This window comes from Pecten maximus, chromosome 15 (assembly GCF_902652985.1).
Source record: "Pecten maximus chromosome 15, xPecMax1.1, whole genome shotgun sequence".
In the NCBI taxonomy this organism is placed as follows: domain Eukaryota; kingdom Metazoa; phylum Mollusca; class Bivalvia; order Pectinida; family Pectinidae; genus Pecten; species Pecten maximus.
In genome coordinates this window covers 37,042,510-37,056,626 of record NC_047029.1, presented here as the reverse complement: position 1 = coordinate 37,056,626, position 14,117 = coordinate 37,042,510, and the positions used below count along the sequence as shown (strand labels likewise).

The following is a 14,117-nucleotide window of genomic DNA, read 5'->3' as shown; positions in this document are numbered from 1 at the left end:
AGGTCATCTGACCCGAAGGGTCAGGATGACCTATAGTCATCATGCTTCGTCCGTCGTCGTGCGCCGTCCGCCGTCTGCCGTCCGCCGTCCGCCGTGCGTCGTGCGTAAACTTTTCACATTTCAAACTTCTTCACAAGTTCCACCAGTGGGATTGAGCTGAAACTTGCCTGAAATGAACCTGAGATGGTCCTGACCAAGTGTTGTTATTTTTCGGGTAGGTCCGAAATCCAAGATGGCCGCCATAGCCGCCATTTTGAAAACACATTTTAAACTTCTTCTCATGTTCCACCAGTGCTATTGAGCTGAAACTTGCCTGAAATGATCCTGAGATGGTCCTGACCAAGTGTTGTTATTTTTCGGGTAGGTCCGAAATCCAAGATGGCCGCCATAGCCGCCATCTTGAAAAACACATTTTAAACTTCTTCTCCAGTTCCACAAGTGCTATTGGGCTGAATCTTGCCTGAAATGATCCTGATATGATCCTGACAAAGTGTTGTTATTTTTCGGGTCAGTCCGAAATCCAAGATGGCCGCCATAGCCGCCATCTTGAAAAACACATTTTAAACTTCTTCTCCAGTTCCACCAGTGCTATTAAGCTGAAACTTGCCTGAAATGATCCTGATATGATCCTGACCAAGTGTTGTTATTTTTCGGGTCAGTCCGAAATCCAAGATGGCCGCCATAGCCGCCATCTTGAAAAACACATTTTAAACTTCTTCTCAAGTTCCAGCAGTGCTATTAAGCTGAAACTTGCCTGAAATGATCCTGATATGATCCTGACCAAATGTTGTTATTTTTCGGGTCAGTCCGAAATCCAAGATGGCTGCCATAGCCGCCATCTTGAAAAACACATTTTAAACTTCTTCTCCAGTTCCACCAGTGCTATTAAGCTGAAACTTGCCTGAAATGATCCTGATATGATCCTGACCAAGTGTTGTTATTTTTTGGGTTGGGCTGAATCCAAGATGGCCGCCGTGGCCGCCATCTTGAAAAACACATTTTAAACTTCTTCTCCAGTTCCATTGGTGCCATTGAGCTGGAAATGGTAGAGGATGTCAAGGAAGGCTAGCCAACATAGTGTTGTTATTTTTTCGGCCTCGTAAAAACTTTGAAATGGCAGCAATGGGGGCCATTTTGTAACATGATTGCGCAATCATGGTTTTCCTGAACAACACCTATTTCAAACTTTTTCTCAAATTCCATCAGTGGGATTCAGCCCTAACTTACCAGAAATTATCCTGAGATGGCCCTTACCAAGTGTTGTTATTTATCGGGTCGGCCAGAAATCCAAGATGGCCACCATGGCAACCATCTTGAAAAAACATTTTAAACTTCTTCTCCAGTTCCACTGGTGCCATTGAGTTGGAAATTGGTGAGGATTTTAAGGAAGGAGTGCCAACAAAGTGTTAATATTTTTCCGCCTTGTAAAATCATTGACTTGGCAGCCATGGTGGCCATTTGTAACATGATTGTGCAATCATGGTTTTCCTGAACAATGCCTATTTTAAACTTCTTCTCAAATTCCCCCAATGGAATTCAGCTGTAACTCTAACCAGAAATGATCCTGAGATGGTCCTTACCAAGTGTTGTTATTTATTGGGTCGGCAGGAATCCAAGATGGCCACCATGGCAAACGGCGCCACTATATACTTGCTACAGAGAATACATACTTCAATTATATAAGGTTTTTAATTTAGAGTCAGATGACCGTTAAGGCCCCTGGGCCTCTTGTTTTCTACAGACTTCGTTTTTATTAGCTCACCTGAACCGACTAGTTCTTATTGGATTTTGACCAAATTTGGCCAGAAACATCCTTGGCAGAATGGGAACAGATTTTGCATAAATGGTGACTCTGACCCCTGAGGGGCCAAAGGGGCGGGGCCCAATAGGGGAAATAGAGGTATTTCCTTTAAATCGCTACTCGTCATAAAGTTATGAATGGATTTCAACCCAATTTGGTCAGAAACATCCTTGGGGGAAGGGGAACAGATTTTGTATAAATGGTGATTCTGACCCCCGAGGGGCCAAAGGGGCTGGGCCAAATATGGGAAATAGAGGTAATTCCTCTAAATCTCTACTAGTCATAAAGTTATGAATGGATTTGAACCCAATTTGATCAGAAACATCCTTGGGGGAAGAGGAAGAGATTTTGCATAAATGGTGGCTCTGACCCCCAAGGGGCCAAAGGGGTGGGGCCCAATAGGGGAAATAGAGGTAATTCCCTTAAATCACTACTAGTCATAAAGTTATGAATGGATTTGAACCCAATTTGGTCAGAAACATCCTTGGGGGAAGGGGAACAGATTTTGCATAAATGGTGATTCTGACCCCCGAGGGGCCAAAGAGGCGGGGCCAAATATGGGAAATAGAGGTAATTCCTCTAAATCTCTACTAGTCATAAAGTTATGAATGGATTTGAACCCAATTTAGTCAGAAACATCCTTGGGGGAAGGGGAAAAGATTTTGCATAAATGGTGGCTCTGACCCTGGAAGGGATCAATTGGGCGGGGCCCAATAGGGGAAATGTAGTTAATTCCTTTAAATCGCCACTTGTCATAAAGTTATGAATGGATTTGAACCCAATTTGGTCAGAAACATCCTTGGGGGAAGGGGAAAAGATTTTGCATAAATGGTGGCTCTGACCCCCGAAGGGGCCAAAGGGGCGGGGCCCAATAGGGGAAATTAAGGTAATTCCTTTAAATCGCTACTTGTCATAAAGTTATGAATGGATTTCAACCCAATTTGGTCAGAAACATCCTTGGGGAAGGGGAAAAGATTTTGCATAAATGTAGGCTCTGACCCCCGAGGGGCAAAAGGGGCGGGGCCCAATAGGGGAAATAAAGGTAATTCCTTTAAATCACTACTAGTCATAAAGTTATGAATGGATTTGAACCAAATTTTGTCAGAAATATCCTTAGGGGAAGGGGAACAGATTTTGCATAAATGGTGATTCTGACCCCAAAGGGGCCAAAGGGGCAGGGCCAAATATGGGAAATAGAGGTAATTCCTCTAAATCTCTACTTGTCATAAAGTTATGAATGGATTTCAACCCAATTTGGTCAGAAACATCCTTGGGGGAAGGGGAAGAGATTTTGCATAAATGGTGGCTCTGACCCCCGAGGGGCCAAAGGGGCGGGGCCCAATAGGGGTAATAGAAGAAATTCCTTTAAATCACTACTAGTCATAAAGTTATGAATGGATTTGAACCCAATTTGGTCAGAAACATCCTTGGGGAAAGGGGAACAGATTTTGCATAAATGGTGGCTCTGACCCTAAAGGGGCCAAAAGGGAGGGGCCCAGTGGGGGAAATAGAGGTAATTCCTTTGAATCGCTACTAGTCATCAAGTTATGAATGGATTTGGACCCAATTTGGTCAGAAACAGGGGAACAGATTTTGCATAAATGGTGACTCTGACCCCCGAATGGCCAAAGGGGCGGGCCCAATAGGTGAAATAGAGGTAATTCCTTTAAATCGCTACTAGTCATAAAGTGATGAATGCATGTTCTATAAACAATTCTTGAGGTCTTTCAGACCTTAGAGAGTCTGGACTTCATTAATCTTTAAAGCAGTTCGGATTCCCACACTATAACCATATATAGCATTGTTAGAGTTTTACAAATAAAACAATTTGGATATGAACATTATTTCAACATTTGGTCTAATCCAACCAGGTGAGCGATACAGGCCCCATGGGCCTCTTGTTCTTTTTATCAAAGTAAAATATGTCGAATAGGTGCGTGAAAAATAAGTTTGTCTTTAATTAAAAACTAACAAAATATAGTATATTTGCTTTTCTATGTTACCGAGACGAAGTCTCAAGTTACCTATTTTAATCACTTTTTGTCCGGCGTCGTGTGTCGTCCGTCCGGAAACATTTTACATTTTCGGCTTCTTCTCTGAAACCCCAGAACCAATTGTAATGAAATATTGCAGAAACCTTCTATAGCCAAATGCCAACTTATATTTTGAAAATTATATTGTTCCATTCCACATGGAGCTTAAGGGGCGAGGCAAAGAGTGGACTGACGGATGGGGCCAAAAATGGTCAAATTGACCGAAATTTCAAAAACGTTCTTCTCAATTCCAAAATAATGTAGAATCAAATAATCTTCATAGAAGGAAAGGTCGCAAGGTGCTGAAACAAAATTGTCAATTTTATGACTCTGGGTTTCCCGATTCCCCCTGGGAAGGGGGTAAACTTTACTTTAGTTTATATTGGGAAATCACGTTTTAGAGCATCGTTTGTACGATCGACATTGGGAATAATAATAATAGAAAATGGTAAGAATTATCAGTATGGGATAGCAGTTTGATGGTATGCACATATTGGCACTGACTGACCACCAGGGACAGGATCAAAATGGGTCATATAGCACTCAGGTGGCCGTTAAGGCCTATGGCCTCCGGTTACCATGGTTATTAACCAATGTCATTACTCGGAATTCTATATTTGACCGAACGTTTTACAAATCAAATGAAAGAATACCTTGAATGAGTTCGTATTTAAGGGTTCTTAGATCATTGTTGGTTCTATAGAAAATTAACCTTGTCATTCATAGTCCTGTAGAAACGTGTAGTATCTATAATAAATGCATAGGAAACATACCTTTAGATGTTTTTGTTTATTGGCTTTATGACCGTTACCAAAGTCGAATTGCTGATGGCTTTATAAAGAGCAACTGCGCGAATATCTTATATAAACCCGCCAGGGGTCAGAGGCCGGAAATTACACCTACTGTCGACAGTTTGATACTTAATCCACCGTTAAAACCAATCCTTTCGTTCATACTACATTGCAATAAAAAAGAAGACATGTATCTAAATTCATATTTTATTCCTCTTTGAAAAAAATTTAAATGAGTATTTATACTGTGGCTTAAAATAGGACAGGAATGAGTCTACCCGTATACATGTCCATGTTAAGGGACACTTTATGATACAGGCCTTGAGCAGTACTGGCATTTATCGTGTTGATTATTCACGAACGTACTAGGAAACGTATTCTCAAATATGTCTACAATATGGAGAAGTACTGGGATTTCAACAATAGATAATAAAACAATTTACATTCAGGTGATTTTTCAGAAATCTTATGAAATATTTTGAAATTGTGACATAACAACTCAAGATCGATCATACTGTATAGCTGTAGTTGTACACCAGAACCTCTGACCTTGAAATAAAGTGCCCTCTAACGTCATTGTATAGTGCCTGGGTTGAGATGCATAGATCATGTGACTAATGTTTTATCAGATATATGTTCCCTTAAATATTTGCTTTATATCTACAACTTACCTCTATTTCTGAAAGGAAAAAGAAATGTATCGATACAGGGTTTACTTATTCAAAAATGTTCTTTACATACAATTTGTAGTTGAATTCCTGGTCAGTTCTCGAAATTAACCATAAATATACATAAAGAATACGATGATGCATTGAGTTTATACCCATGACCTTGAACTTGACATCTATATTACATAGGTTTATACCAATGGCCCTGAACTTAATATCAATATAGCATGGGTTAATATCAATGGCCTTGAACTTTATATCCATATAACATGGCCGTGATACATCAAAACACCGAAACATCTCCGAAATTACCAAAAATGAACCAAGTATTTTCCAAAACCCATATAATTATAACAAGACATCCAGTGAAAATAACGATTAATTATTGAATTGGAATAAACGGTACAGGTATATGTAAATGACGCAGGTAACGAACACACGGACACACATACGCATGCGTACACACAAATCTCGTTATTCACTTATCTGATGTGATGAAGAGTCTAACATGTCAACCTGTATATCATGAATTATTTATAGATCGAAATACACAGGACGAAATGAGGTCACTAAAAATCGATCTTAAAAGCAACACTTGTAGGATCAATTACATTCAGTATGACAATTAGGTGTTGTTGTGAAGTTTGGTCCGAGCATTCACGTATTCATGTATGTATAAAGACTTATTTTCATTGTCAGGAACCTCCAAAAGTGTTATCGTAAACAATACAACTAACGTTTACATATCTTAATAAGTATCCCGATTTGTATCGTTCATGTTTATTACTATGTCTGGTATGTTTTAAAATCACTGACCTAATTCATACGGTTTGTATCATTTTTATGCATATGTTATTGCTACAGCGGGCAAGTTGTAATTTCGAGCATTTTTTTAAAATTCATAATTGATCCTACAAAGTTTATCATCGAATTCCAATGCATCAACTAATATGTTTACATTCAAAAAAATTTTTCTTAACAATACAAAAAAATATACAAAGAATGTATATCTGTACATGTTACGGTACATATAAAATATATATAAAAACATCACACCATTAAAATCCTATGTTACATGTCTATAACTATGGGCAATGTGTCCAAAACTGATCATAGATGAGATGATTTTTATAGTTAGTGATATAAGTGGCGCATTTAACTCGACTATATTCACGGCCATTAAATTTACAGCAGAAATAATTATAAGCGACAATACAATATGTACATACATGTACATATATTGTCTTTTGCAGAATGTTTAAAAGACGAAATTTAATAAAACCGCGAAGTAGTTTCAACTGGGTTGGCGCGAAACTAAAATTATACAGTATAAGGGAATGTCTCGAATCAAGCTACAGTTCATTATGGCATCTTTTGTCCCCAAAATAATAAAATACTATTTCGCCTCCAAACTTACGCTGTGCTTATTAAAGGAAACGAGTATATTCCATTATGATGAGAACAGTCGAAATATTACACTCCGCAAATGTTCTTTTTGAATTCTAAATACTACTATTTTTCAGTAACGTCTCTCTGAATACACAGAACGTACATTTGGGTGAAACACAGGCACATTATTGCTTTTAGGTCATTCTAATTCTTGACAAAAATATTAGAATCAATCTCTAAAAATTGAATAAATGCATACACCAATATACCATAGCAGGTGAGATCGTATCATGACATTTCTATCAGAGAAGATACAATTACATAAAGAAACCGTTTTATCTTGACTTTGGTGAGTATGTGCATATCACTTCTCCAAATCAGATCGGTACTTTATTCCGTCTGCTTTGAAATCCGATATCTCATAAAAGTAGCAAACGACGAAATTTCATCAAGTCACTTATTCAAATTAAGTTTGTTGCCAATCGCTCGGATTCCTTATATACAGTGAGGAACAATTACACTGAATTCCTACATTTTACATTATAAAGTACACAATATCATACATACATGTACAATTGTAATTAATAGAAAAGTTAATATATTCATTTACAGAAGAATGTCTATGTCAGGCCAGGTGGCGCTTCTGTAACGAACTCGTCTTCCACCCAAACAGTCGGAAATCGGTTCCCCGATCCGGCGTGGAACGTCACCTTTCCGACCACGTCCATCCCGGCCAACAAGAGTGACTAATATAAGTTTATGAGCTTGTTTCCCAACTAACAATTGTGACATATCTAAAGTTCATGTTTCTCGCAGAAAAAAAATAATAAAAAAAAACAACAACTAGCAAATAAAACATGAAAAGTTTTTTAACTAGATAACTGAGAAACACGTAGATTACCTAGGTTTATCAACTGATTTCGTCATCTTCAACACATGTGTTTTAGATTGTCTCTTTTATAACTGTTTTATCATATTTGGTACCAAAACAAGAACATAGAATGGTTAAAGTATAATCCCATGCCATTAAAACTGTGTCTTATTCCAACGTTTTTGATAAAACATCGTACTGCACTCTCGCGCAATGTGTCTGACAAATCTGATTGGATGGAATTAAGCGACATCACAGAACACTCACACGAGCGTACAATACAATGTTTTACCACTGTCGCAGAGTGCAATTTATCAGCATCTCATTCAACAATGAAAGTGTAACAACGATATTTACCGGTAAATTTAAATATCAACCATCCCAATATCACACTGACATTGTGTAGTCATAGAAGAACGATACTTCCCATTATATCAATAGCTTCATGTATCCACTTAAACAAGTTACATAAACTTTTGAAGTAAATACATAACGATTACTCTACTTCCAATCTACAACATTTGTTCCATACAGTAAAACACCCTTGTATACTACACCCTTGCAGAAAACATAATTTCCAGTTGCACAGACTCGCACTTATTCAGATTCATTTCAGAACCACTGTATCATTAATCTAAAAACGACATTTCCCCAGGGTCTGCTGCCTTCGATCTGACACTGGAGCCTGCGTGCCTCTGCGACCCCCGCTGGGTTCGCCTCGCATTGTAGCCACTCTTCCGTTTCCATGCTTGTACTTCCTCACGCTTCTTCCGTTTAAAGAATCCACACTGCAAATATTGTTCCCCACAGTATCAGTAAATGTCTTATAAGTCATATAGCATATCAAACCAACATCATTCAAGTTGAAAACCACTACAAAGATGACTCTATGAGCGCAACAGAAACTAAAACCGAGGCCCTAAAAGGCTACAAACTGTATACAGAAAGGTGGACGGGTCTTTAGGTTATTGACCATCTTTGAACCTTCGTACATTGTCGAGTTGTTGTAAATTATCATTGCTATATCGTTGGGTATAGAGTTATGTTATATTAGCCGGGGAATGTTTTGTATACAGTGAGATGTTTAAGACTAGCGTACTTTACTGAGGTGGGGTAATGTTAGGTATATGTAAGATGTTTTAGACAAGCCTACCTTATTGAGGTGGGGTAATGTTAGGTATATGTTAAGATGTTTTAGACAAGCGTACTTTACTGAGGTGGGGTAATGTTAGGTATATGTTAAGATGTTTTAGACAAGCGTTCCATACTGAGGTGGGGTAATGTTAGGTATATGTAAGATGTTTTAGACAAGCCTACCTTACTGAGGTTGGGTAATGTTAGGTATATGTTAAGATGTTTTAGATAAGCCTACCTTATTGAGGTGGGGTAATGTTAGGTATATGTTAAGATGTTTTAAACAAGCCTACCTTATTGAGGTGGGGTAATGTTAGGTATATGTAAGATGTTTAAGACAAGCCTGCCTTATTGAGGTGGGATAATGTTAGGTTTATGTAAGATGTTTTAGACAAGCCTACCTTATTGAGGTGGGGTAATGTTAGGTTTATGTAAGATGTTTTAGACAAGCCTACCTTATTGAGGTAGGGTAATGTTAGGTATATGTTAAGATGTTTTAGACAAGCGTTCCTTACTGAGGTTGGGTAATGTTAGGTATACGTTAATATGTTTTAGACAAGCCTACCTTCCACAGTATCACTCCTATTATCACAAACAGGACGAAACCTCCTATACCAGCTCCTATCGGGATCCATATATTAATGTCTTCAGATACTTTTCGTTCTGACGCTGGATAGATGTCAACAAGGATCTAAAACATTACGGAAAATAATAGACATAACATCTGTGTTTCATTGGATTGATCCATGTTCCTACGGATGGATATTACAAGTATAATTATTTGTTCTGGTATTAATCCCATTGTAACATTTTGTTATTTTCATTTTCATAAATAGGTTAAAACACACGATACCAGAATAAAACCCCTGTCAATAGTATGTCTGGTTAGGTATGTTTGTTTTTCATTGATCATTATCTGGTATATTAATTTTAAATCAATCATTATTTCTATGGAAACACAAACCTCAGCTTTTACTGGAGTTCGGGGCCAATACACAGTCAGTCTTGAGTGCTGCGGCTTGTGGATTTCAGCTCTGGTGACGTATTTTAATATTTCCGTGTTCTATAAAGTTAACATAAAAGGAGACTAACTCGAAGCGTATGAAAAGTTAACATAAAAAGATACTAAATCAAAGTGTATGAACCTTAACGAGTGGCCTAATGGTAACACACTCGCCTTTCACCAAGGTCACCTGTCCGACCACGTGGCTTTTGTTAAGACATTCCGGTTTCCTCATGCAGTAAGACCCCTCGTACTCCGATTCGGGTCGACAAGGGAGATTAATATAAGATAAAATAACTTATTTCGCAACTGTTTGTCAAAAATATTTATATTTTAATTTCACAAAATTCATTCAAGCTCCCTAATATATCTTTGGATTGATTTCTTGCTTTTCTATCATATTTGACGATTTTTCAAATATTAAACCATCATCATCATCATCATCCTCATCATCATCATCATCATCATCATCTTCATCTTCAATGTAAATATGACATCTAACAACTTACCAAAAGAAATGAATATCGTATTTGTATTCAATCACTTACCTTGCCAAACGTGAGTGACGTCTCTGTGACATTGATATTCACGGTGATATATACCATTCTATCCACGTCCAGACGGGTCACCAGACACTCCATATGTACACATTCGTAGTTGTTACACGTCTGAAAACACATCCATATTCGTACAAATTACGTCGTCAAAACAATCACATTTGAAGCGATTACACGTGAGAAAATGCATCTCATTTGTAGCTATTACACGTGTGAAAATGCTCCTCATTCGTAGCTATTACACGTGTGAAAATGCTTCTCATTCGTAGCTTTTACACGTCTGAAAATGCATCACATCCGTACAAATTATTTCGTCAACAAAGATGGATAGTATTGCAAAAGCAATACATAGTCCCCTGCTTGACATAGGAGTGCACTTATTTATTTCCCATTGATTTTCGACAGAACTTCAATAGATGTATTACACTAGTTTTCCCAAAAGAACAACAGGAAGGATATTTCAGATTCCGGACAACAAATATTCTAAAAAAACAAAAAGAAAAACAAAAATACATAAGTATACCTAGTTGGTTGAACGTAGGTGAAATAACACGGAAGTTATGCCCCGGACAAGCTCTAATTTCGAAACAAAAAACGACATTTGACCTTAAATGACCTATGACTTTGACCTATTTTACTCGCCAGGTGACGAGATAGAGTCCCATTTTTACTCGCATTTCTGAATTTTTACTCCGATAAAAATGTGGGATGCACAACGACATGTTATATTGATCATGTATACCAAGTTTCGTTAAAATCGGAGTAGTACTTTTGGAGGAGTTTTCCGGACAAGCCTCAACCAATGAGAAGCCGGCGGCCATTTTTAATAATGATTTTTCGAAAAAAAAAAAAGTGGGATGCATAACTACATGTTATACTGATCGTATATACCAAGTTTAGATAATATCGGAGTAGTACTTTAGGAGGAGTTGTCCGGACAACATTTTCGTGACAGACAGAAAGACAGACGGACGGACGGACGGACGGACAACCTACCTATAGTCCCCCGGCAAGGGACTAAAAAAACCATAACATTCGCAGCTATCAAACGTCTGAAAATGCATCACGTGCGCAAAAATTACAACGTTAAAAACCATCACATTCGTAGCTATTACACGTGTGAAAATGTATCATATTCGTAGTTATTACACGTGTGAAGATGTATCACATGCGTAGCTATTACACGTGTGAAAATGCATCACATTCGTACAAATTACATCGTCAAAAACCATCATATTCGTAGCTATTACACGTGAGAAAATGCATCTCATTCGTAGCTATTACACGTCTGAAAATACATTATTTCATCACAGAAAGTACAGTACAAAATATACAAAAGTGAAAAAAAAAATCATTTAAGTCGGAACGTGATCCTTAATCAGTGTTGAGTTTTCTTTATGTCTACATATAAATACGTACCATATTCTGAATCGACTGGGAAAGTAGTTGTACATTTTCAGATGCCACAATCTTTTCCTGGACAACACCTGGGACCGTCGTTGTTGAATGTTCGTTTAAATCCTCACTACTACTTAGAACTCTACACTTGACGTTATTGGAGGAGGGTGTCACCTGTACCAAGGCAATAAGTAATCGGTTACTCAAGTAATCATCAGGCCATAGTATTCATCTGACTCTATTATTCACTTAACTCTATTATTCATCAAAATCTAGTACTCCCTAAAGTCAAGTATTCACTAAACTATAGTATTCACTAAACTCTAGTATTCATCGGAATCTAGTATTCATCAAACTCTAGTACTCCCTAAAGTCAAGTTTTTACTAAACTCTAGTATTCACTATACTCTATTATTCATCGGAATCTAGTATTCATCAAACTCTAGTACTCCCTAAAGTCAAGTTTTTACTAAACTCTAGTATTCACTAAACTCTAGTATTCATCGGAATCTAGTATTCATCAAACTCTAGTACTCCCTAAAGTCAAGTTTTTACTAAACTCTAGTATTCACTAAACTCTAGTATTCACTAAACTCTAGTATTCATCAAACTCTAGTACTCCTTAAAGTCAAGTATTCACTAAACTCTAGTATTCACTAAACTCTAGTATTCACTAAACTCTATTATTCATCGGAATCTAGTATTCATCAAACTCTAGTACTCCCTAAAGTCAAGTATTCACTAAACTCTAGTATTCACTAAACTCTTGTATTCACCATACTCTTAGACTAGTATTCATCAAACTCTATTATTCAATTTAGTGTTATTTTTTATATGAACAGATTTTTGTTTTAAACACACAGGGATTGTATACTGTGTTTTCCAGCTTTCGAAAACATATTTCCTTTGTTAATCAAAATGTACAAATGGCATACTCTTGTGTTATCGGGAATAAAATGCCTGTTGGAAATTCGAACGCCTATTTACACTTTTCACTTTTCAAATCACTCGTCTGAAACGTACCTTCATGTTCTGTGATAATACCAGTATATCACCTTGTAAGTTCTTCCTGGGGAATTCGATCGTTACTCTGGTCTCTGGCAGAGGGCTAGGTCCCCTGTTGTAGATATTAAAAGTCTTCTCCATGGATACCAGCTTGTTCGAATCGGGGGAAATCGTGGCCTGTTCTGGGTTCGACGATCTGTTAATACATTTGACAAGATTTACACGTATGGTAAAATAGTAGTTTGAACTAGGTTTCAACCTAAACCCATCAGTTTATACGCCATGTAAAAGTTACCTTGGTTGGCTAATAACACACACGAAGAGTGGTATACACCTTATTCCGGACATGGCTTTCAGAAACAAAATTATTTTATAAGGAATTATCAATATGTCAGCCTTCATGATATTAAAATTTACCGTTTATTTACAATACTATATTTATAACGTAGCTGAGAATGGTATATATTGATTGAAGCCTGACATACTGACACCAGGAGCTCTTCTCGTCTGTCAATACACCCAATTAATATAGTTAAGGTAAGGAACTCCATCACCATAGTGAGACGACCCAATTGGTATAGTTAAGGTAAGGAACTCCATCAGCCCAGTGAGACGACCCAATTAGTATAGTTAAGGTACGGAACTCCATCAGCCCAGTGAGACGACCCAATTAGTATAGTTAAGGTACGGAACTCCATCAGCCCAGTGAGACGACCCAATTAGTATAGTTAAGGTAAGGAACTCCATCAGCCCAGTGAGACGACCCAATTGGTATAGTTAAGGTACGGAACTCCATCAGCCCAGTGAGACGACCCAATTAGTATAGTTAAGGTAAGGAACTCCATCAGCCCAGTGAGACGACACAATTAATATAGTTAAGGTAAGGAACTCCATCACCCCAGTGAGACGACCCAATTAGTATAGTTAAGGTAAGGAACTCCATTACCCCAGTGAGACGACCCAATTAATATAGTTAAGGTAAGGAACTCCATCACCCCAGTGAGACGACCCAATTAATATAGTTAAGGTAAGGAACTCCATCAGCCTAGTGAGACGACCCAATTAATATAGTTAAGGTACGGAACTCCATCAGCCAAGGGAGACGACCCAATTAATATAGTTAAGGTAAGGAACTCCATCAGCCCAGTGAGACGACCCAATTAGTATAGTTAAGGTAAGGAACTCCATCAGCCCAGTGAGACGACCCAATTAATATAGTTAAGGTACGGAACTCCATCAGCCCAGTGAGACGACCCAATTTCAGAACATATCGGTGGCTATTAGGCTTTACCAATTAGAAAAGTGAAACTTTACTTTTTATATAATAAAACGACTTCATATAATACTTTCTGATTCCGAAGTATTTTTTGTGTATTGAGAGCGACTCGGGGGAACTATATTGATGTAGTGTGTGAAGTTACCTTCGGATTTTAGCATTTTGTAAATATAAGATTGAATGCAGATTTG

General features: G+C 37.8%; 1 protein-coding gene across 1 annotated transcript in view; it reads right to left on the bottom strand.

Annotated features, from left to right (window-relative positions):
- Positions 1 to 4,822: 4,822 nt before the first annotated feature.
- Positions 4,823 to 14,117, bottom strand: part of LOC117343198 (integrin alpha-9-like) — a 38,782-nt gene continuing 29,487 nt past the window's right edge. The window contains exons 16-21 of the mRNA XM_033905533.1: positions 12,669 to 12,846; positions 11,667 to 11,819; positions 10,239 to 10,358; positions 9,652 to 9,750; positions 9,253 to 9,378; positions 4,823 to 8,341 (exon numbers count right to left, since the gene is read on the bottom strand). Of these exons, the coding sequence (XP_033761424.1) occupies positions 8,183 to 8,341; positions 9,253 to 9,378; positions 9,652 to 9,750; positions 10,239 to 10,358; positions 11,667 to 11,819; positions 12,669 to 12,846 (835 nt within the window). The 3' untranslated portion in view covers positions 4,823 to 8,182. The remainder of the gene's footprint in view (positions 8,342 to 9,252; positions 9,379 to 9,651; positions 9,751 to 10,238; positions 10,359 to 11,666; positions 11,820 to 12,668; positions 12,847 to 14,117) is intronic.